We start from the raw sequence: 24190 nt of genomic DNA on the forward strand, positions 1-24190 counted from the left end.
CACACATGTGAAACATGCATGCCAGGAGATGTCCAGGAGCAGAGTTTGTGAGCCCTTTTTTAGGTTGATGTTCTTGTAGTTTGTTGTACAGACTTGTCATCATGATGCACACCATTTGTGACCATGGCTTTTCATAATGTGTAATTCACATTCAGTTCAGATATTTGGTCTGTTGTTTCACTTTGTGTCGTTACCTGAACCATAATGGTCCTTTTGGAATGGGACCAAGTCCAACCACTGAGTTCTAAGTATGCTGTCAGATATTTAAAACATACAGTGGAGCCAATTTGCTTTGGCAGCTTTTCACATCAGTGTTCACGCCATTACAATGTTTTCATTTGCATGTTCAGACCAATTTTCGTACCCATCATGATTTTCTCCTCTTTGTATTTTTATTCATCCAGATATGGCCTATAATAACTGAAAAGACTTGAAGCAAATCAGTGTTTCAGAAGATTATTTCCAGGTGTGGATTCCATCTCGGTTTAAATATTTGCATGTGTTAATGCTTCATAAGTTTATCTGATATTAAAGTGGATACATTAAAGAAGAACAGTCTGTCATTGCTATTAACTAATTCAACCTGCTGCCAAATGTTACTGTATAGGCATCTAACTGAACTACTCAAAGACTTAGTTATTACTACACATAAAATAAAACCTCAGAGAAACACGAAGAGAAAATTTTAATGATTTATCTGTACAGCTGAGGAGCAGTTTGATTGTTGCCTGCTTTTCTAACTACGAAATGAAGCACGAGTTGAAGTGGCACAACAGTTTAAAAATACTACGTCCTTAAACACTCATCCTGAAACAGTGTTCAAAAAGTGAGAAACCCACTTGGCAACAAAAAACATCAGACTAGATGTACAAATTTGTCCAAAAGGAATAACGTGGGAAGAAGGAATTACCTGGAAGTCAAGTCCAGCAAGTAGAAGTCAAATATGTTCATACAAACAGCCTGAGTTTTTTCTTTTGTAACAACTGTGCAGTAGGATGTTTCTTTGAGATGACGTTTCCTCATTCCAGTGAGAGCACATGATAGCTAACAACACTGGTTCGGGTCACAAACCACACGGAGTAAGAGAGGAGGACGGACTATCACGAGGCTCTTATGGCACGGTAAACGCTCAGATGGATTTCTGCTCTTCAGTCAGCAGAAAAGGCAGCCAGGTGAAAAAACCAGCTCTGGAGTTACAGTGCAGAACACACGAGTGCACGTTGGCTTGGTCAAAGTCCAAAGGCTGATTCCAGTGTGGTAGCATCTCGGTGGGTGGGGGAGGGGACATTGCTGTTGGCACAGTCAATCAGTGACCAGAAAAACAGACACATCTGCACATCACTGAACAGTCTGCTAAACTGACGAGTATGACTTTAATAAGATGCAGCTCCTGACGCAGTGTCCACTGTGTCAGAGTGCATCGCTGTAAAAGGTTGAATTTATTGCGGGCAGCTGTGTCTATTTTTCTGCTCCCTGAGTGTGTATCAGTTCATTCAACATGAACATGCATGATGGACATCAGAGAATAATCCACACGACCTAACACACTAACACACCAAGATGTGTGTGTGACAGAAAAGAATGAGTGTGTTGGAAGATTTTAAACGGATTTTATGTTCCTGCGCACACTGCTCTGACACCTGGCAGAAACAACAGGATGTGCTAAAAAGAAAAAAAAAAAACAACATACAGATATGAAGTAAAATCAGATCTTAATTTTCAATGATAACTGTGCTATTTATTTAGAGCTGAACTGTGCTATTTTCACAGATACCATACAGTCTGTGCCGTGTTATTAAAGTATAATCACCTCTTTTTAGAAACTAAACTGTGCAAACTTTGGCATCTGTGCTAAATTTTGGACGGTTGCGAACATACAAAAATTGTGGCAATTATCAATAACAGACATAAAGCTACATGTGTTAACCAGTGGCAGGCACGGTTAAGATAATTTGCTAATTAGCAAAGCAAATGCTACATTAGCTGATTAGCTTTTCAACTAGCGTTGTAAACCATTAAATTTAGTTCTGCTCTCTAAGTTGTATATCATTTTGAAAAATAAAATTTAACAGTCAAAAATGTTCAGTGTGTTAGCAGTTTATCGATTTAGCATTATAATAGTTAACTTTTTGGTGAGTGGATTAGCAGTTGTCAAAGCTAGCTTTTAGGTTAGCTGTGCCCACCAGTGGTGTTTATTTCAATGATCACATTTATGTTTCTATAACAAACAGCAGGGAAAAGTGGTCCAAATTGCATCTCCATCTGGCATTAATTAACCGATCATTAATCAGATGTTCAATCTTAAATCTGCAGGGAAAAAAAAAAATAAAAATCCAGACTCAACTTCTGTCCATACAAATACATTTTTGTGGTTAAAATCTTTAGTTATTCTTCAGTAAACTTTATGGTATGTCAAGTTTTACTTATTTTGCTGATCTCAAATGTTTTATTTTTTAAATAGCAAAGTTGCTGTTAAGTAATTCAAAGTCAGGAATGAACAACAACTGTGCTGTTTTTTATCCCAAAAAAATAAAAACAAGTGAGATTAAAACAATCCAACACCTGCAAATTTCTGATATTATTTTGAGAGGTTTTCAACATTAGTAGTTATGCTAACAGTGACAGTTAAACCGATTTGTTGAAACTATGAAGGGTCAGACATCACTCCTGATGTAAACACAGTGATCCAATCATCTAAAAAAAAGTGGTGTGTAGACTTTAGAATCAAACTACATTAAAAACCAAAGACCCAGACGAAATATGGATTATTAAAATAAACATTCAGCCTAAAAAATAAAGGCAGGAACGATGAACATGGTGTGCCGTCAGTGTTCAAACACTGTGCTTACAACAACATTCAAATTCCAAACAGTACAAAAGAAAAGCATACTTTTTCCTTTCTTCTCTTAAAGAACTATACAAGAGTTAAAAAAGGAAAATCAATAATTAGTTATACATATTTATACGACTACAGAGAAGTGTGTTTAAGACTGACTGCAGTGTTCCTTTTCTCAGCGCTGCGCGAATATTGTTTAATATCGATGCATTATGCGTATGCAACCACACACTCACAGACTAAATGGAGATCCACAGTAACACTCTCTGGCCACAGGGTGGTGCTAAATGCATGAACCAGGTCAGAATTGAGGATGCCCTCACCTGTACCTCACCTGCGTGCTGAACAGTTCCACTTAACAGTTGTTAGCTGTGTTTGATTGACAGGTGTCTGGTCCTGCACGTGGTATGCTGAGGATGCGCACAGATGTCCCGTTTGTTGCTTCACTCATCCTCAAGTTTGCCACCGCCTAGAAAAGGAACACTGCATTCCTGTTCCTCCACTCTCCTCTGTGCATCCTGCAGGGGGCTTCAGGGGGAGGGAAGCAGTCTAGGCCGGGCCTTCTTTGGGGGAGGAGGGAGTCTGGGATGTGGTGTTGGAGGAAGAGGAGGTGGAGCTCTTCAGGGAGCCCAAAGTCTTGCTGAGCCAGGAGTTCTTGGCTGCCTGGATCTCGTTCATCAGGATTCCTCGCTGGTGCTCGAGCTCCTATAGAGTGACAGCAGAGAGGTGTCAGAGGGAGGAGCCAAAGCCTGCAAGTCACATTTGGGCACATTTTCCATTGCACTGTTGGTCTGGTTTTACTGACAAACTCCACACACATAGTGTAACGGAAGTCTTAGAAAGGTGGAACTGTGACAAACCACAAAGGATCAATAAAGGTGAGTTTGACTCTGACCGTGTCATAAGATGGATGTTGAATCTGTTATTGATCTGTGGTGTCGCTGACCTGGATTTGACACTTGGCCTCCACCAGCTGCAGTTTAGTCTGTGCCAACTCCAACTCCAGCTGCCTCAGCTGCTCCTTCAGGCTGTCCTTCTCCTCATCCAGAGGCTCCGCGGCCTTCCCATCCCTGCTGGGGGACGACGCCTGGAGGGATTCTGGGGTGCTGAACAGCGCTTTGCAGTGATCACACCCCATTATTTTATTCTGCATGGAAACAAAAACACGCCCAAGCAGCAAACACGCAGACATAAAGTCATCAATAAAATTAAAATGTTTTCAAATTAAATGACCAAAATATCATGTTTTGGACACTGCCATTGACTTTTCAATTTAATTTCAACAGACAAATGAGACTGTGAAATGAAAATGGGAACTATATCAGAATTATATTTCCATTACTTCAGAGTTTCTTCACTATGTGGATTGTAAACGTGTGGCAGAGCGCTGCTGATGAGCAAGCTAACAAATCTGTTTACTATCATTGAAATAATGCTCATGATCGGGGTGATACCGATCATTGTGATCAGATCTGAACATCCCTAACAGCTACTTCAAGTGTCACCTGTGGAATAACAGAGCAGTCGCACCTTAACTATGTCCAGCTCTTCTTTTGTGGCTGCCTGCTGGTTTTCCAACCTGGTACTCAGCTGGGAGCAGATCTGAAACACAGAAAATATTCCTGTTACATTCAAACTACAACAAATTCAAGTATTTTTTTCTGTTGCAGCATTTTAAAAACTATTAAACAGCATCAGACATATTAACGCAAACAGCAACAGAGACAGGAACGCAAACAGACACATTAATGCAAACGGCAACAGAGACACTAACTCAGACAGACTAACGCAAACAGACACATTAAGTCAAACAGCAACAGAGACACGAATGCAAACAGACACATTAACACAAATTGTAACAGAGACACTAACGCAGACACATTAATGCAAACGGCAACAGAGAGACTAACTCAGACAGACGAACGCAAACAGAAAGAGACACTAAAGGACCTTTCACATTGAACGCTTCAGCGCGACGTTTTAACGCTTCCCAACGCGTCGTAATGCCAGGCCAATGTGTTTCCAACACGTCGCTTCGGAAGTGGCAAGGGGGCGGAGATTGCGGCTACATCACACTCTGGCTGGTTACACAACCTGAAAAAAGTTCAGCGATCGCCATCTTGAATTTGCGTCGCCTGAACCACAAAAAAGCTTTAAAAAACAGCAGTAGAATAATTCTCCCATCACCCTGCTGGGAGAAGCTTTTTTTCAGCTACTTTTCGGAGTGACGCCAACCGAGGGAGGACTGACGACTTGGTAGGATATCGATCGAACCGCGACAGCGGGCCGATCTGGATGGAGAAGCCGGGGTTCAGGCATCATTCCTGGGCAGACCGAGGCAGGCAGCCGGGAGGGATGGAGCAAACCCACTCAGTCCGAAATCTGCCACTTTTTGGATATATGCGAAGTCCCAGTTTGCCCAACGGAGTATAGTTCTGCAGCTTTTTCGAGGTGAGAATAATATTAAAATAAAACGTGACATTTGCACTGCTGTGAAGGTTTAATGATCGGCTAACGTTAGCCGATCGTTAACGTTATCTGAGTGAACACTTTAATTTGTAAATGGTTCAGTCTTTTTTATTTTTACCAAATAAAGCTACAGCTTTTTTCAGAGACCACAAAAGCTCAACTTTAAATAACTTTTTTCGAGCGTTTTTTTTTCCATCGTTTTTTTTTTTTTCCCCTTTTTTATATATAAACTGTTTAGTGTTTCTTTATATTTAAATAAATATTTGTCCCAATCAGGAACATTTTCTGTGCAGACAACCAAACGTCCATTGATGAGCTGAACACCACGAAGTCCAGTCAAAAGAAAACATCTCTGCTCTTCAAAATAGGACAAAACTGTCTTCAGCAACACCACCAGAGTTCAAAGCTGCAGAAGAGACCTTCATCTGGTCAGGAGAATTCAGCATAACATCACCTGCTTCTAAATAAAAGGCTCTTTCAACAGCAACTATTTTATTATTTTTTAAAAAGCTGTTTCATTTTATATTTTAACAATAAATGAACAGATCATAAAAAATGTCCATGAATCAAAGTCAAAAGACATTTGCACAGGTAGAAGCTCTCCACTTATTGTGCTCAAATTCATATTTTAGAAATGACTCTGTCCTGATAACAACATTAAAGGTAATTACATATTTTGATGAAATTACAAGTTGAAATGACTATATAAAAAAAATTCATCATGAGGTTTATGTCAGAAATCCTACTTTACAATCACACTGCAGTCATTGTTAAATTATTTCCTGTTGCATTTATAATAAACATTTGTATTTATTTAGTGTCTGTTTTTCTGGTTGAAATGAGATATAAATCTACCAGACTTAAAAAATGTACAAGTTTCCATGTTATTTTATTTGTCTAAAAATAAATGTCAGAGGTTCCTTACGTTAAACAAGAAATTATCTAATCTGAAATAACAGGTGGTTTTAAATTTACAGATGAAAGGTTTCTAAAGAACCATTTATTGATTTATTTAGCTATTTTAATTACAAGTGTTCTGAACTTTTTTTTTAACAGTAATCAGAAATTTTGAGGTAACAAACAACAAAAAACATTTCCAATGATTCTTCTTCAGAAAACTGCTCCATAAATGAGCAGTCCTGTCACATGTTAATGTTTTGTACAGATCAGTGGTTTCTGCACCAATCCGTTTTGTATAGATCAGTGGTTTCTGCCACTAGTCTTCCGTGTTTTGGCCCGATACGTCACAGTTCAGAGTGTTGAAAGTTGGATTGGATTGAACTTTGACCGCGTCAGCCTGCCGACAAGCGGCAATGCGCGCTCTCGTCAGAAGCGTCGTTTTAGCTTGGCTTTTGATGCGAAGCTTCTAAAAAGCAACGCGTCTCATTGAAAATAATGCTTTTTAGACCGATTTTTCACGCCTATGACGCGTTCAGTGTGAAAGGCCCTTAACACAAACAGACATATTAATGCAAACGGCAACAGAGACACAAACGCAAACAGACACATTAAGTCAAACAGCAACAGACACATTAATGCAAATTGCAACAGAGACACTAACACAGACACATTAATGCAAACAGCAACAGAGAGACTAACTCAGACAAACGCAAACAGACATTAATGCAAATGGCAACAGAGACACAAACGCAAACAGACACATTAAGTCAAACAGCAACAGAGATACTAACACAGACACATTAACAAACAGCATCACAGACACAAATGCAAACAGACACATTAACGTAAATAGCAAGAGATACACTAACGCTCCTTTCACACCGGGGCTGCTTCGAGTTGCATCATGTGGTGTCATGACCACGCAGGAATGTTTGCATCAGGTGCGTGTTGCAGGGGGGGCAGAGAGGAGGTGAGGACGCAGCCTGCAGGTTCTCTGCACAGAGAAATCAGAGTGCACAGTTTGGCTGCAGCCAGACTGTGCACTCTTTCTCTTTGAGTTTATATTTGTTCTTGTGCAGGTCTGCGCTCTGAGTTTATCTTTCCTCCTTTGACCGCGAGATGCACGCATGCGTGCGTGTGAACGATCCGTCCATGAGTAAATGTGGAGATGTCTGGAGTTATACTTGATGTGGACATGTCCTGTCTCTGGCAATCAGTCTGTGAGCAGGTCTTATGTCCTTTATTTCACAAAATGATGAGAGTTTGAGGGTAGAACAAGGAACTAACTGCAGCAGCCAGCCAGATTTTTTTTAAAATTTCTTTTAATTATTCACATGTGCGTGCATGAATGAATCGTCCATGAGTGGACTGGAGATGTGTGGACTTTTTACTGGATGTGGACATGTCCTGTCTCCGGCAGTCAGTCTGTGAGCAGGACTTTTATGGACTTTATTTAAACACATTTGTGAGAGAATTTAAGAGTGATGAGCTGCAGCAGCAGCAATCAGCAGCATTTTTTTTTCTGTGCTCTTTGAGCGTGTAGTTTTACTGCACTGTGTACACAGTATAAAAACAATTATCTGTGATTTATACTTTGGGAACAATGGAACACAGCAGGAATCATAAATTGGCATCGGGTAATATTGTTTTGTGAGGGTATGGCTTCCATTCACGTTGAGTACCGTCGCTTTGCCCTGACTTGCGCTGAAACCACTAAATTTCTGCATCGTGAGCAGGACGCAAAAAAAAAAATTAAACATGTTTAATTTTTGGTGTACAATTCACTTTGTCCTTTGTGTCCTTCACGCTGTTGTGGCATTGAGCTACATCGTCTCAGCACTAGGTTGCTTGTATGTGGCATCGTCATGACATCGTCATGATGCTGCACGACGCAACTTCAAGTAGGCCCGGTGTGAAAGGGGCTTAACAGAGACATTGACGCAAACATCAACAGAGACATGAAGGCAAACAGACACATTAACATAAACAATAGACACTAACACAGACAGACACATTAACGCAAACAGCAACAGAGACACGAAGGCAAACAGACACATTAATGCAAACAGCAACACAGACACTAATGCAAACAGACATTAGTGCAAACGTCAACAGAGACACTAATGCAAACAGACACATTAATGCAAACAATAGACACTAACACAAACAGACACATTAAAGCAAATTGCAACAGAGACACTAACGCAAACAGACACTTTAACACAAATGGCAACAGAGACACAAACACAATCAGACACATAAAAGCAAGTGGCAATAGAGACACTAACACAAATGGCAACAGAGACATTAACGCAAACAGACAGTAATGCAAACAGCAACAGACACACTCAGGCAAACAGACACACTAACACAAATGGCAGACACATGAAAGCAAACGGCAACAGGCATTCTGCACGTTACAACAGCATGGCTTCATAGTAGAAGAGTGCAGGTACTAGACTGGCCTGCCTGCAGTCCAGACCTGTCGCCCATTGAAAATGTGTGGTGCCTTACGAAGGTCAAAATACAACAACGGAGACCCCGGACTGCTGAACAACTGACGTCGCACATCAAGCAAGAATGGGAAAGAATTCCACCTACAAAGCTTCAACAATTAGTGTCCTCAGTCCCAAATGCTTATTGAGTGTTGTTAGAAGGAAAGGTGATGTAACACAGTGGTAAACATACTACTGTCCCAGCTACAGTGAGGAAAATAAGTATTTGAACACCCTGCGGTTTTGCAAGTTCTCCCACTTAGCAAGCATGAAGGGGTCTGAAATTTTCATCTTAGATGCATGTCCACTGTGAGAGACATAAACTAAAAAAAAAAAAAAAGGAAATCACAATGTATGATTTTTTTTTTTAAATAATTGATTTGTATGTTACTGCTGCAAATAAGTATTTGAACACCTACCAACCAGCAAGAATTCTGGCTCTCACAGAACTGTTAATTTTTCTTTAAGAAGCCCTCTTATTCTGCACTCTTTACCTGTATTAATTGCACCTGTTTGAACTTGTTACCTGTATAAAAGACACCTATTCACACACTCAATCAATCACACTCCAACCTGTCCACCATAGCTAATAGCAAAGAGCTGACCTGGCCTGTTTGAAGTTCACCAGTGACCATCTGGATGATCCAGAGGAGGCATGGGAGAAGGTCATGTGGTCAGATGAGACCAAAACAGAGCTTTTTGGAATCAACTCCACTTACAATGTTTAGAAAATGAGAACAACCCCAAGAAAACCATCCCAACCGTGAAGCATGGGGGTGGAAACATCATACTCTGGGGGTGCTCTTCTGCAAAGGGGACAGGGCGACTGCACCGTATTGAAGGGAGGATGGATGGGGTCATGTATTGCGAGATTTTGGCAAACAACTTCCTTTCCTCGGTAAGAGCATTGAAGATGGGTCATGACTGGATCTTCCAGCATGACAATGACCCCAAAACACACAACCAGGGCAACTAAGGGGGGGCTCTGTAAGAAGCATTTCAAGGGCCAGCCTCCAGACCTGAACACAATAGAAAATCTTTGGGAGGAAGCTGAAACTCCAAAATTGAAAGATCTAGAGAAGATCTGTATGGAGGAGTGGACCAAAATCCCTGCTGCAGTGTGTGCAAACCTGGTGAACATCTACATCTACATCTGTTTGACCTCTGTAATTGTAAACAAAGGCTACTGTACCAAATATTAACATATATTTTCACAGGTGTTCAAATACTTATTTGCAGCAGTAACATACAAATAAATTATTAAAAAAAAAAAATCATACATTGTGATTTCCAGATTTTTTTTTTTAGCTTATGTCTCTCACAGTGGACATGCACCTACGATGAAAATTTCAGACCCCTCCATAATTTCTAAGTGGGAGAACTTGCAAAACCACAGGGTGTTCAAATACTTATTTTCCTCACTGTATTTTGAAACATGTTGCAGACATCCATTTCAAAATGAGCAAATATTTGCACAAAAACAATAAAGTTTATCAGTTTGAACATTAAATATCTTGTCTCTGTGGTGTATTCAGTTGAATATAGGTTGAAGAGGATTTGCAAATCATTGTATTCTGTTTTTATTTACATTTTACACAATGTCCCAACTTCACTGGAGTTGGGGTTGTAAAAAAAGAAGAAAAAAAACGAATCAGGATTAAATTAGTAAAGTTGTCCAACCTGTTTGTATTCAGAGATGATTGCTGTGGTTTTCTTGATCTCCAGCTCTGCTTTCTCCAGTTCTCTCCTGAATACTTCCTTAAGCTGGAAAATATGGAATAAAATGACAAAAATCGATACAAAGAAATAAATCCTGTATTAGTTATCAGAGCTGACAGAAGGGAAAGAAAACTGTGTGATCAGGGAAACATTTGCATAAAGTGTCAAGTTCATTCTCAGGCTGTGAGTTGTAAGAAACGTGCCATTAACAAACTTCACCCGCTCTTCGGGACTGATACAACACGTGCATGTACAGAACACCCAATCTATGGAAGTGTTTGTTTTTTTTTTTGCACTGAGGGCCCTTCTGTAAAGTCACGTTTTACTGAGCAAGAATTTAAAGATGTTGTCGGCTTGATTTGTCCTCAGCCACAGCACAAAATTACCATCTGTGTGGTTATTTTACAAAACATAATTGAAGCAGCTGGTGTGCGTCTTTCAGCACAAAGAAATTCATTTAGGAGACACTTCCTCCACTGGATGTCTGCCGTAATTAGCTGCCATACTCTCTTTATTTTAACAGTGTGGCTGAGAGACATTTCAAGGCACTGCTGATATAATTAGTGATTAAGTCTTATTTCATCCTGTAATTAAATTAAGTGAGCAGCTCACAATCAGTTTTTGATCTGAAGAAAAAAGTGATTTCAGTAATCTTGAACTTTGACCTTCTAACCGAAAATGCCTTAGATGCTAACCTGACCCAAACATCCTAAAAATTCTGAGTAGGCTGGTCCAATCAAGACCCAGGGCAGTAACATAAGGTGCTACTGGAAGCTAAACCGTGCAGCACCACCTCATGTTCCCTTATGTGATTGGTCAACGTGTTTTCCAGAAAATGTGTAAGAAGCAAGAGACAGATAACATGCACAACAAATATAACAATACTCCAGCAGTCCTGCAAATTTTATTTTATTTTTTAATAATTCTACTTGTCAATATAACAAAAACCAAGGTCCATGAGCCACCTCAGCAGTGAAACCAGTAGGTTGTTCCCTCAGCTTGTTCAGGTCAGACTGCAGAGGTTACCTGAGCAGTCTCCTCCTCATGTCGTCTCTTCTCGTCCTCCGTCTCCACCAGACGCTGTTTGGTGCTCAACAGCTCCTTGTTCAGAACATCAGCTTTGTCCTCTGCCTGGATACACACAAACACACATATCAAACCAAATAACTGGTAATGGTAACAGCCTGGATTCAACTGCACACTCAGAGAGTGACAGTAAACCAATCACAGGTTTACTTGACTATAGGCATATTTTTAATTTTCACAACTAATCAAGTTGCACAGATTTACATAAGCAACAGCTCAGGACAAGAAGGACAGTTCCACAGTAACCAGGGGTGAAAGTAAGCCGGAACACAGTACGCCGTACCGGTAAGAGATATACAGTCCTCTACAGCCGGACTTGAGAAAATAGACAGCAGATGAATGAACTTAGGTGCAGCCTTTGTTCAGTGTTTCAGCCAAAAATTATATTAATACATTGGCTGCCCTAGTATAACAGCAACGGTATTCTGCGGTTTTGGTGACTTCTGGCAAACCGATCAACAAATGAGTCAAGACACGATGCCTTTGCCTCCCTAGAGTCGATGCTCAGACTGCTTAATCTCGTGTTGTTCATGGTGGATCTGAGGCATGTTTTTACACATTTTAACTTAGAAAAACTCCGTTCACAAGAAGCAGTATTCACTGCGATCACAACTGCTATTTTACAGAGAGAATTTTTTTTTTTTTTTTGAGCGGCACAGCTCCTGAAAGAATATAATTTTACTTTCACCCCTGATGGTAACAGAATTACAATCAGAGGTATTTTTAATGGCAAGATAAAACATGGCCAGATTGTCCTCTTATTATTATTATTTTATTATTATTATTATTATTATTATTATTCCTTTATCACAGAAATGCCCAGAACACTTCACTGAGTGGAGCAGCCACCTGAACATGAGCTGATGAAGAGGTACTCATATCTAGGACTGGAAACCACAATACATGTTTAGCTACTGCATGTGATATTGAATGTGAATTCTTCCCAGAATGCTACATCTTTTAAAATGTTTACCTATTTATTCATTATGTTTTGGCATTATATTTATCATAGGGATAGGACGTGTCTGAGATCTTCATGAGGTAACCTTACATACTACGTTTCACATTCATACACAATTTCTTAGTCAAAGTATCGAAGGCACAACGTTTCAGTGGTGTGCCACCCCCCACCCCCAGGGCCACAATTAGAAACGAAACACACCAAATACTGAACTTGTCTGGTGATCTTGCGTACCAAGTTTCACCTTGATACAGCTTTTGTCAAGATATGGAAAACCAGTGGTGGGCACAGTTCCGCTAATCCGCTAACCTTTAATTAGCAAAGTGAACATTTTTGTTAACGGATTAGCTTGTCAGCTAACTTTGAAAACCATCAGCGGACCAATTAGCTTCCACCAAATTTAGCTCCATTAACTTTCAGCCCGCTAACATTTTTTTTGCTGGCACAGTGAGTAAAGCTTAAAAGTCAGAAATATCTGTAAAACCTAAAATCCTACATGCTAATTCCTGTCATGTGTTTTGAAATAAACAGACAGCTGTAAGAAGCTCAGTCCTCCACCAGCAGAGGCGGGCAGACCAGCTTACTTTCAACATGCAGATAGACAGTAGGCAGGAGACACAAAGCGCAAAGCAGCGTTTACTCATGGTTTCATTTAAAACCAACTAATTCTGGAAGGTTTAGCAAAATTAACAGCAACTCTGTCATTTTTACAAAGTGAAAATATGATATTGAACATATTTTTTAAAGTAATGCACTAATTCCTGAAGGTTTGTGCATTAAACAGACGTGTCGAAAGGCATTATGGGAAAATTCAAATTATCTGCTATCATCACTCCCCCCCACGGTCAAAATGCAGAGAACACTTTACTGGACAGGAGTGTAAATAGACAGTGGTGAGCACAGTTCTGCTAATCCGCTAACTGTTAATTAGCAAAGTTAACTTTAATTAGCTTCCGCTAATTTAGTCCGCTAACGTTTTCATAGGTAGTAACAGTGAAAAACATTCGTTAACCCTAAAATCATCTAGTAGATGGCAGTGTTCTATGCATTTTGACCCATCTGCTGGATGGCAGTGTGAATGGTGCCCGGTTATATCACACGGTTGTAGAGTTGAATCACAACTTAAACAGAATTTTCAGTTTTACAAACGCCTTTTTTTGTAAACAAATGAAAAAAAATACATATTTTACAAATACACATTTATTTGTAAAAACCAACACGTGTTACAGTCACTTGTGTGTTGGTCTTTACATCAACCAATTAGTGACGAGGGAAGGCTCATTTTACCCATAATGCATTTTGGTGTGTGTTAATGTTCAAAACATCCAGAATTAGCGCATTATTTTAAAATGAAAATATATGTGCTATATTTTAATTTTGTAAAAATGTCAGAGTTGACATTAATGTATTCTATTTGGATTAATTTGATTTATAAATCAAAAACATAAGTCAAACATGCCTTCCTTTTAGGACATCTGCCTCACGACTGGACCGCTGTATGCTGTGAATGGAAATAACTCCTCCTTACAGCAGTGAGCAGGGTGCACAAAGACAGGAGCTCTGACTCATTGGTTGTGTTGGGTTTGTAATCGTCTCTAATTCTAATCAGAAGCGTTGGCAGTGCTTAAACTCAAAATCAGCTCAACAGTAGCTGAGAGTGTACCGGAGACAATACTGAAAGTTAGTGGTTAGCGATTAGCTGTAGCTTCTGCCAATTTTTTTTGTGGTTTATCAGTTTAGCGTTATAAAAGCTAACTTTTTAGTTCAGTGATTAGCCATTATCAAAGCTAACTTTTTGGTTAGCTGTTCCCACCACTGTAAATAAACGAACATATTTGTGAATCAGTTTTACGCTCAGAACGTCTCAATTTAAGTGGATCAACATTCACACACATTGTAAAAACCAACACACGTTACAGTAACTTTACAGGGGGTGTCAAAATTGGCATGTTTTTTTTGTTTATTTCAGTTCCATGACAGTATATCATTTTAAAGTACCACAATTCGCCCCAGTGACTGCTGCATGAGACCCTGAAAACTTGCTAAAACAAATATTCCAAATATTCCGTGTCTGCTACGTTTAACCTGCATGGAACTCCATGAATACAAACCGAATATCAGATATTTTATATATATATTACTCTGGAACAGTGCTGTAAAGGACAATAAGCAGGATGCTAAAGAGCAAACTTCCTCCAGAATGACATGAATATGGAGCGATCGCGGCTCAGAGCGATTCCCCACCCACTGTAAATAATGGTGAAACAACATGAGCTTCTTGTAGGTTTACATAAAACCAACAATAATGTCTATAAACCCAGATCATTCGCCCTATTGAGGTTTCAAATCCCGCAAAACTTCTGTGAGATGTCAGTTGCTTTGAGAAATGCATTGAGACACACTGATCAGGCTGCACTTTAACCGCTGCACACGGACAACAGTATTAACATCGCAACATAGAACCCTTTGAATAGTGTGCCTAAATCTCTGGCGAATATATTATCTGGGTTTATAGACATTGTTATTGTGTTTGTTTTATGTAAACATGCAAGAAGCTCAGTATGTTTCTCTGTTATTTTCAATGGGAATTACTGTGGCCTGCGATTGCTCCCTGTTCATGTCATTCTCATTGCTCTTTAACGCCCTGCTTATTGTCCTTTACAACACTGTTTGTGCTGTTTGTTCCAGAGAAATATATATATATATATATATATATATATATATATATATATATATATAATATCTGAAATATGTTTTGCATTTATTATATTCCATGCAGGTTAAAAGTAGCAGACACGGATTATTTGGGATATTTGTCTTAGCAAGTTTCCAGGGTCTCATGCATGCAGGCTCTTAGTAATGTGATGAAAACCATACAAAATTACATTTTGGGAGTATAATGTTCATTTACAATTCTCATCATGTGGATTCTCTATGCTGTTCTGACTGCAGTGACTCTCTGGCACGCAAGGGATTATGGGATATCTCAACAGGGTAAATATATTCACAAGAGTTTTAAGCACAATATACAAAAAGTTTTATGTTTGAACTCAGCCACATGGGGTGTGCAGCCAGTACATTCTGAGTGCCGGTCCCAAGCCCGGATAAATGAGGAGGGTTGCGTCAGGAAGGGCATCCGGCGTAAAACAAGCCAACCCAACTATGCAGACTAAGAAGCGAATTTCCATACCGGATCGGCTGCGGCCCAGGTTAACAACGTCCGCCACCGGTGCTGTTGCCCAACAGGGTGCCGGTGGAAATTGGGCTACTGCTTGGCGAAGACGACGAAGAAGAGGAGCAGAACGTTTCCACAAACAGCGGGAGAAGAAGAAAACTAGAATGGTGGAAATGAGAGTGGGGACTTTGAATGTTGGTAGTATGACTGGCAAAGGGAGAGAGCTGGCTGATATGATGGAGAGGAGAAAGGTAGACATATTGTGTGTGCATGAGACCAAGTGGAAGGGAAGTAAGAGCAGGAGCATCGGCGGTGGGTACAAGTTGTTGTACCATGGAAGAATAAGGAAGAGAAATGGTGTTGGGGTCATTTTAAAGGAAAAGTATGTTAAAAGGGTTTTGGAGGTTAAGCGAGTGTCTGACAGGGTGATGAGTGTGAAGTTGGAAATTGAAGGGGTGATGATGAATATCATCAGTGCATATGCCCCACAGGTAGGTTGTGAGATGAAGGAGAAAGAAGATTTCTAGAATGTGTTAGATGATGTGTTGGAGAGTGTGCCCAAGCATGACAGAGTGGTGACAGGAGCGGACTTCAATGGGCATGTTGGTGAAGGGAACAGAAGTGATGAGGAAGTAATGGGTAGCTATGGTATCAAGGATAGGAGTGGGGAAGGACAGATGGTAGCTGATTTTGCAAAAAGGATGGAAATGGCTGTGGTGAATACCTACTTTAAGAAAAGGGAGGAGCACAGGATAACATATAAGAGTGGAGGAGGGTGCACACAGGTGGACTACAGTCTTTATAGGAGATGCCAGTTAAAAGAAATCAGAGACTGTAAGGAGGTGGCAGGAGAGAGTGTCGTTAGACAGCATAGGATGGTTGTTTGTAGGATGACTTTAGAGGTAAAGAAGAAGAAGAAAGTGAAAGCTCAACAAAGGATCAGATAGTGGAAGCTGAAGGAGGAAGACTGTTGTGTGAAATTTAGTGAGCAGGTGAGAGAAGCACTGGTTGGAGGGGAAACAATTTTGGACGACTGGAATAGTACTGTAGATGTGGTGAGAGAGAAAGCTAGGACAGTACTGGGTATGAAATCTGGACAGTGGAAGGGAGACTTGGTGGTGGAATGAAGAGGTCCAGGAAATCATAAGGAGAAAGAGGTTGGCAAAAAAGTTTTGGGATAGTCGGAGAGATGAAGAAAGTAGACAGGAGTACAAGGAGATGCGGTGTAAGGCGAAAAGAGAAGTGGCAAAAGCGAAGGAAAAGGCATATTGCAAGTTGTACAAGAAGTTGAATAGTAAGGAAGGAGAAAAGGACTTGTACCGATTGGCCAGACAAAGGGACAGAGCTGGAAAGGATGTGCAGCAGGTTAGGGTGGTAAAAGATGCACATGGTAATGTGCTGACAAGTGAGGAGTGTGTGCTGAGAAGGTGGAGGGAATATTTTGAAGAGCTGATCAAATCAAATCAAATCAATTTTATTTATATAGCGCCAAATCACAACAAACAGTTGCCCCAAGGCGCCTTATATTGTAAGGCAAAGCCATACAATAATTACGGAAAAACCCCAACGGTCAAAACGACCCCCTGTGAGCAAGCACTTGGCGACAGTGGGAAGGAAAAACTCCCTTTTAACAGGAAGAAACCTCCAGCAGAACCAGGCTCAGGGAGGGGCAGTCTTCTGCTGGGACTGGTTGGGGCTGAAGGGAGAGAACCAGGAAAAAGACATGCTGTGGAGGGGAGCAGAGATCAATCACTAATGATTAAATGCAGAGTGGTGCATACAGAGCAAAAAGAGAAAGAAACACTCAGTGCATTATGGGAACCCCCCAGCAGTCTAAGTCTATAGCAGCATAACTAAGGGATGGTTCAGGGTCACCTGATCCAGCCCTAACTATAAGCTTTAGCAAAAAGGAAGGTTTTAAGCCTAATCTTAAAAGTAGAGAGGGTGTCTGTCTCCCTGATCCGAATTGGGAGCTGGTTCCACAGGAGAGGAGCCTGAAAGCTGAAGGCTCTGCCTCCCATTCTACTCTTAAAAACCCTAGGAACTATAAGTAAGCCTGCAGTCTGAGAGCGAAGCGCTCTATTGGGGTGATATGGTACTATGAGGTCCCTAAGATAAGATGGGACCTGATTATTCAAAACCTTATAAGTAAGAAGAATAATTTTAAATTCTATTCTAGAATTAACAGGAAGCCAATGAGAGAGGCCAATATGGGTGAAATATGCTCTCTCCTTCTAGTCCCCGTCAGTACTCTAGCTGCAGCATTTTGAATTAACTGAAGACTTTTCAGGGAACTTTTAGGACAACCTGATAATAATGAATTACAATAGTCCAGCCTAGAGGAAATAAATGCATGAATTAGTTTTTCAGCATCACTCTGAGACAAGACCTTTCTAATTTTAGAGATATTGCGCAATTGCAAAAAAGCAGTCCTACATATTTGCTTAATATGTGCATTGAAGGACATATCCTGATCAAAAATGACTCCAAGATTTCTCACAGTATTACTAGAGGTCAGGGTAATGCCATCCAGAGTAAGGATCTGGTTAGACACCATGTTTCTAAGATTTGTGGGGCCAAGTACAATAACTTCAGTTTTATCTGAGTTTAAAAGCAGGAAATTAGAGGTCATCCATGTCTTTATGTCTGTAAGACAATCCTGCAGTTTAGCTAATTGTTGTGTGTCCTCTGGCTTCATGGATAGATAAAGCTGAGTATCATCTGCGTAACAATGAAAATGTAAGCAATGCTGTCTAATACTGCCTAAGGGAAGCATGTATAAAGTGAATAAAATTGGTCCTAGCACAGAACCTTGTGGAACTCCATAATTAACCTTAGTCTGTGAAGAAGATTCCCCATTTACATGAACAAATTATAATCTATTAGATAAATATGATTCAAACCACCGCAGCGCAATGCCTTTAATACCTATGGCATGCTCTAATCTCTGTAATAAAATTTTATGGTCAACAGTATCAAAAGCAGCACTGAGGTCTAACAGGACAAGCACAAAGATGAGTCCACTGTCTGAGGCCATAAGAAGATCATTTGTAACCTTCACTAATGCTGTTTCTGTACTATGATGAATTCCAAAACCTGACTGAAACTCTTAAAATAGACCATTCCTCTGCAGATGATCAGTTAGCTGTTTTACAACTACCCTTTCAAGAATTTTTGAGAGAAAAGGAAGGTTGGAGATTGGCCTATAATTAGCTAAGATAGCTGGGTCAAGTGATGGCTTTTTAAGTATTGGTTTAATTACTGCCACCTTAAAAGCCTGTGGTACATAGCCAACTAATAAAGATAGATTGATCATATTTAAGATCAAAGCATTAATTAATGGTAGGGCTTCCTTGAGCAGCCTGGTAGGAATGGGGTCTAATAGACATGTTGATGGTTTGGAGGAAGTAACTAATGAAAATAACTCAGACAGAACAATCGGAGAGAAAGAGTCTAACCAAATACCGGCATCACTGAAAGCAGCCAAAGATAACGATATGTCTTTGGGATGGTTATGAGTAATTTTTTCTCTAATAGTTAAAATTTTATTAGCAAAGAAAGTCATGAAGTCATTACTAGTTAAAGTTAAAGGAATACTCGGCTCAATAGAGCACTGACTCTGTCAGCCTGGCTACAGTGCTGAAAAGAAACCTGGGGTTGTTCTTATTTTCTTCAATAAGTGATGAGTAGTAAGATGTCCTAGCTTTACGGAGGGCTTTTTATAGAGCAACAGACTCTTTTTCCAGGCTAAGTGAAGATCTTCTAAATTAGTGAGACACCATTTCCTCTCCAACTTACGGGTTATCTGCTTTAAGCTGCGAGTTTGTGAGTTATACCACAGAGTCAGGCATTTCTGATTTAAAGCTCTCTTCTTCAGAGGAGCTACAGCATCCAAAGTTGTCCTCAATGAGGATGTAAAACTACTGACGAGATAATCTATCTCACTCACAGAGTTTAGGTAGCTACTCTGCCCTGTGTTGGTATATGGCATTGGAGAACATAAAGAAGGAATCATATCCTTAAACCTAGTTACAGCGCTTTCTGAAAGACTTCTACTGTAATGAAACTTATTCCCCACTGCTGGGTAGTCCATCAGAGTAAATGTAAATGTTATTAAGAAATGATCAGACAGAAGGGAGTTTTCAGGGAATACTGTTAAGTCTTCAATTTCCATACCATAAGTCAGAACAAGATCTAACGTATGATTAAAGTGGTGGGTGGACTAATTTACATTTTGAGCAAAGCCAATCGAGTCTAACAATAGATTAAATGCAGTGTTGAGGCTGTCATTCTCAGCATCTGTGTGGATGTTAAAATCGCCCACTATAATTATCTTATCTGAGCTAAGCACTAAGTCAGACAAAAGGTCCGAAAATTCACAGAGAAACTCACAGTAACGACCAGGTGGACGATAGATAACAACAAATAAAACTGGTTTTTGGGACTTCCAATTTGGATGGACAAGACTAAGAGTCAAGCTTTCAAATGAATTAAAGCTCTGTCTGGGTTTTTGATTAATTAATAAGCTGTAGTGGAAGACTGCTGCTAATCCTCCGCCTTGGGCCGTGCTACGAGCGTTCTGGCAGTTAGTGTGACTCGGGGGTGTTGACTCATTTAAACTAACATTTTCATCCTGCTGTAACCAGGTTTCTGTAAGGCAGAATAAATCAATATGTTGATCAGTTATTATATCATTTACTAACAGGGACTTAGAAGAGAGAGACCTAATATTTAATAGACCACATTTAACTGTTTTAGTCTGTAGTGCAGTTGAAGGTGCTATATTATTTTTTCTTTTTGAATTTTTATGCTTACATAGATTTTTGCTGGTTATTGGTGGTCTGGGAGCAGGCACCATCTCTACGGGGATGGGGTAATGAAGGGATGGCAGGGGGAGAGAAGCTGCAGAGAGGTGTGTAAGACTACAACTCTGCTTCCTGGTCCCAACCCTGGGTAGTCACGGTTTGGTGATGAATAAAGAAAATGAGTGCGAGAAAAGGCCGGATGATGTGGTGAGAGTAAATTAGGAAGTACAAGAGATTAGTAAGGAAGAAGTGAGGGCTGCTATGAAGAGGATGAAGAGTGGAAAGGCAGTTGGTCCAAATGACATTCCAGTGGAGGCATGGAAATGTCTAAGAGAGATGTCAGTAGAGTTTCTATCCAGATTGTTTAAAGGAGACCTGCACTGAAAAAAATGCAGTCAGATTTTTGAACAAAAAATGACTTACATTTACACATGAGATCCTTCTGAATGTAGTAAAGTAAATCTGCAAGCCCAGATCTGTCATTCAATGGAGAAATCTTCATTTGAAAATGACAAATTTACAGCTAACATTTAACCCTCCACAAATTGTCCCTCTCACCATAGACGCTGCAGAGACGTCACGGACAAGACCCTCTCCCAGCATGCATTGCGCCAATTGTAATTTGTGGATTTACGTCAGTTTGCATCTGCACCTTTTTCTTGTCTTATATGGAAGGATCTACTTTTTTTTAAAACTTCATATTGTCTTGCGGCACGTTTGGTGAGTACACATTTCTTTTATTTGTGCTTGAAAATTATTTTGGGGGACTTTTTCATACGCCCGTTTGATTGAGTGGTGTCGCAATGAAAATCTACTGTCTTTCGCCTCCGGTACCATCGCGGGATATGGAGGCGAGACCCGCAAAGAATCCCAGTCATTAAAAATATCTAAACCTCTCTCAGCGTCCATGGAGCTCTGGGGCTCCGATTGCCAAGACGTGCGGTGCTGTGGATTTTGCCGCAAGAAGTCTGTCCTTGCAGCAACAGGTGTACCGGCCGCTTTGCATTAAAACAGCGAGCGTAGCGGAGGCAGAGAGCGGGAGAGGAAGAATGGCTCCCGCTGTCGATGTCGTTGCTGATCTGAGCACACAGATCTGTATCTCACATTCATTGCAGCTTACTTTTGGATGTTGAAACCAGGACATTTATAAGTAACATTACTAACAGATAAAATCAATTTCAATGCGGGATCGGACTGAAGGCGGGAGCGCGTCGTCTTGTCCCTGACGTCATGGAAATGATACAGCTGTACAAACTGTTTTCACAGAGGGCTAAATTTTAGCTGCAAATTTGTCATTTTTAAACGAATATTTCTCCGCCGAATTACAAATTTGGGCTTACAGATTTACTTTACTGCATTCACAAGGGTCTTATAAATACATATCAGCTATTTTGTTCTGAAATCTGACCACATTTATTTCAATGCAGGTCTACTTTAATAAAATCTTGGAAAGTAAGAGAATGCCTGAGGAGTGGAAACTAAGTGTGCTCGTTCCTATTTTCAAGAACAAGGGTGATGTGCAGAGCTGCAGTAACTACAGGGGCATAAAGTTGATCAGCCACAGCATGAAGTTATGGGAAAGAGTAGTAGAAGCTAGGCTTAGAAAACAGGTGAAGATCTGTGAGCAGCAATATGGTTTCATGCCGAGAAAGAACACTACAGATACAAGGTTTGCTCTGAGAATACTGTTGGAGAAGTACAGAGAAGGCCAGAAAGAGTTACATTGTGTGTTTCTGGACTTAGAAAAAGCTTATGATAGGGTGCCAAGAGAAGAGCTGTGGCATTGTATGAGGAAGTCTGGAGTGGCACAGAAGTATGTTAGGGTAGTGCAGGACATGTACAAGAAGAGTGTGACAGCGGTGAGATGCGCAGTCAGAATGACAGATCCATTCAAGGTGGATGTGGGATTACACCAAGGATCAGCTCTGAGTCCTTTCTTGTTTGCAGCGGTGATGGACAGGTTGACAGATGAGATCAGACAGGAGTCCCCATGGACTCTGATGTTTGCAGATGACATTGTGATCTGTAGTGAGAGTAGAGCGCAAGTTGAGTCTAGTCTGGAGAGGTGGAGATACGCTTTGGAGAGAAGGGGAATGAAAGTCAGTAGAAGCAAGACTGAGTACATGTGTGTGAATGGGAGGGAGCCCAGTGGAATAGTGCAGTTACAAGGAGTAGAAGTGGTGAAAGCAGATGAGTTTAAATATTTGGGGTCAACTGTTCAAAGTAATGGAGAGTGTGGTAAAGAGGTAAAGAAGAGAGTGCAGGCAGGGTGGAGTGGGTGGAGAAAGGTGGCAGGAGTGATTTGTGACCGAAGAATATCAGCAAGAGTGAAGGGGAAAGTTTACAAAACAGTAGTGAGACCAGTTATGTTGTACGGCTTAGAGACGGTGGCACTAAAAAAAGACAGGAGGCAGAGCTGGAGGTGGCAGAGTTGAAGATGTTGAGGTTCTCTTTGGGAGTGACAAGAATGGACAAGATTAGGAATGAACATATCAGAGGGACAGCTCAGGTGGGATGGTTTGGAGACAGAGTCAGAGAGGTGAGATTGAGATGGTATGGACATGTGCAGAGGAGCAACCCAGGGTATATTAGGAGAAGGATGCTGAGGATGGAGCCACCAGGCAGGAGAAGAGGGAGGCCAAAGAGGAGGTTTATGGATGTGCTGAGGGAGGACATGCAGGTGGTTGGTGTGACAAAGGAAGATACAGAGGACAGGGTGAGATGGAAACGATTGATCTGCTGTGGCGACCCCTAACGGGAACAGCCGAAAGACAAAGAAGAAGATACAAAGAGAACTCTCTGAAATTTTGCGAAATTTCAAACACCAAATCTCAACACCACACACAAATTACAGTTGGTCTATTCACACTCACATCCAGTAGATGGCAGTGTTCTCTGCATTTTGAATGGAGGTGGGGGGGAAGTGATGAGAGCAAATCATTTAAATTTTCCCATAATGCCTTTTGGCACATGTCTGTTGTTAGGTTCTTTTATCACAGTGAGTTATCTCCAAAAAGAATTGGAAAGGAAACGGACTTCAAAGTTTAGATGTTGTATTGTAAAGAGTTGTTACACTGATACAGAGTTATCTCAGTGCTGGGATCTTGAACAAGTCGCATGCAAACACCTAGAACAAAGAACACAGATTTTTCTCCTTCACTACCTTTTGTTCTTTCAGCCGAAGCCACCCCAATATGGGCAGTCCTTAACCTGGCTTGAATCAGTGTCTATGTCAGAATGCTGCAAAGTGTAGTGAAAATAGACGGCCGTCTGTTCATGGTGCGTTCATGCTTGTTATGTAAAAATCGTATAGTGTGTGTTTTTGTATGTGGTTTAGTGTCACACAATAAAACAGTCTTCCATTTTGGATGTGCATCAGCTATGTTGTGTTATGCATCATGGAACACTCTTACATCAGTTTAATGCTCAAAACTTCAGAAATTAGTGTATTACTTTAAAAAATATGTGTAATATGTGTAATACCGATACTTTGTAAAAATGAACTGCCATTAATTTAGATAAACTGTCCGGAATTAGTTGGTTTTAAAAGAAACCATGAGTGAAAGGTGCTTTGCATTAGTGCATTATTGAAGGTTACAAATGATCTTCTTATGGCCTCAGACAGTGGACTCATCTCTGTGCTTGTCCTGTTCGACCTCAGTGCAGCTTTTGATACTGTTGACCATAAAATTTTATTACAGAGATTAGAGCATGCCATAGGTATTAAAGGCACTGCGCTGCGGT

At 40.4% G+C, this 24190-nt stretch overlaps 1 protein-coding gene across 1 annotated transcript in view; it reads right to left on the bottom strand.

Moving 5' to 3' along the window:
• Positions 1 to 668: 668 nt before the first annotated feature.
• rabgap1l (RAB GTPase activating protein 1-like) overlaps positions 669 to 24190 on the bottom strand; it is a 422326-nt gene continuing 398804 nt past the window's right edge. The window contains 5 exon segments of the mRNA XM_034180104.1: positions 669 to 3541; positions 3783 to 3983; positions 4367 to 4438; positions 10381 to 10464; positions 11446 to 11550. Coding sequence (XP_034035995.1) covers positions 3386 to 3541; positions 3783 to 3983; positions 4367 to 4438; positions 10381 to 10464; positions 11446 to 11550 — 618 coding nt within the window. The 3' untranslated portion in view covers positions 669 to 3385.

Source organism: Thalassophryne amazonica, chromosome 10, assembly GCF_902500255.1.
Source record: "Thalassophryne amazonica chromosome 10, fThaAma1.1, whole genome shotgun sequence".
In the NCBI taxonomy this organism is placed as follows: Eukaryota; Metazoa; Chordata; class Actinopteri; order Batrachoidiformes; family Batrachoididae; genus Thalassophryne; species Thalassophryne amazonica.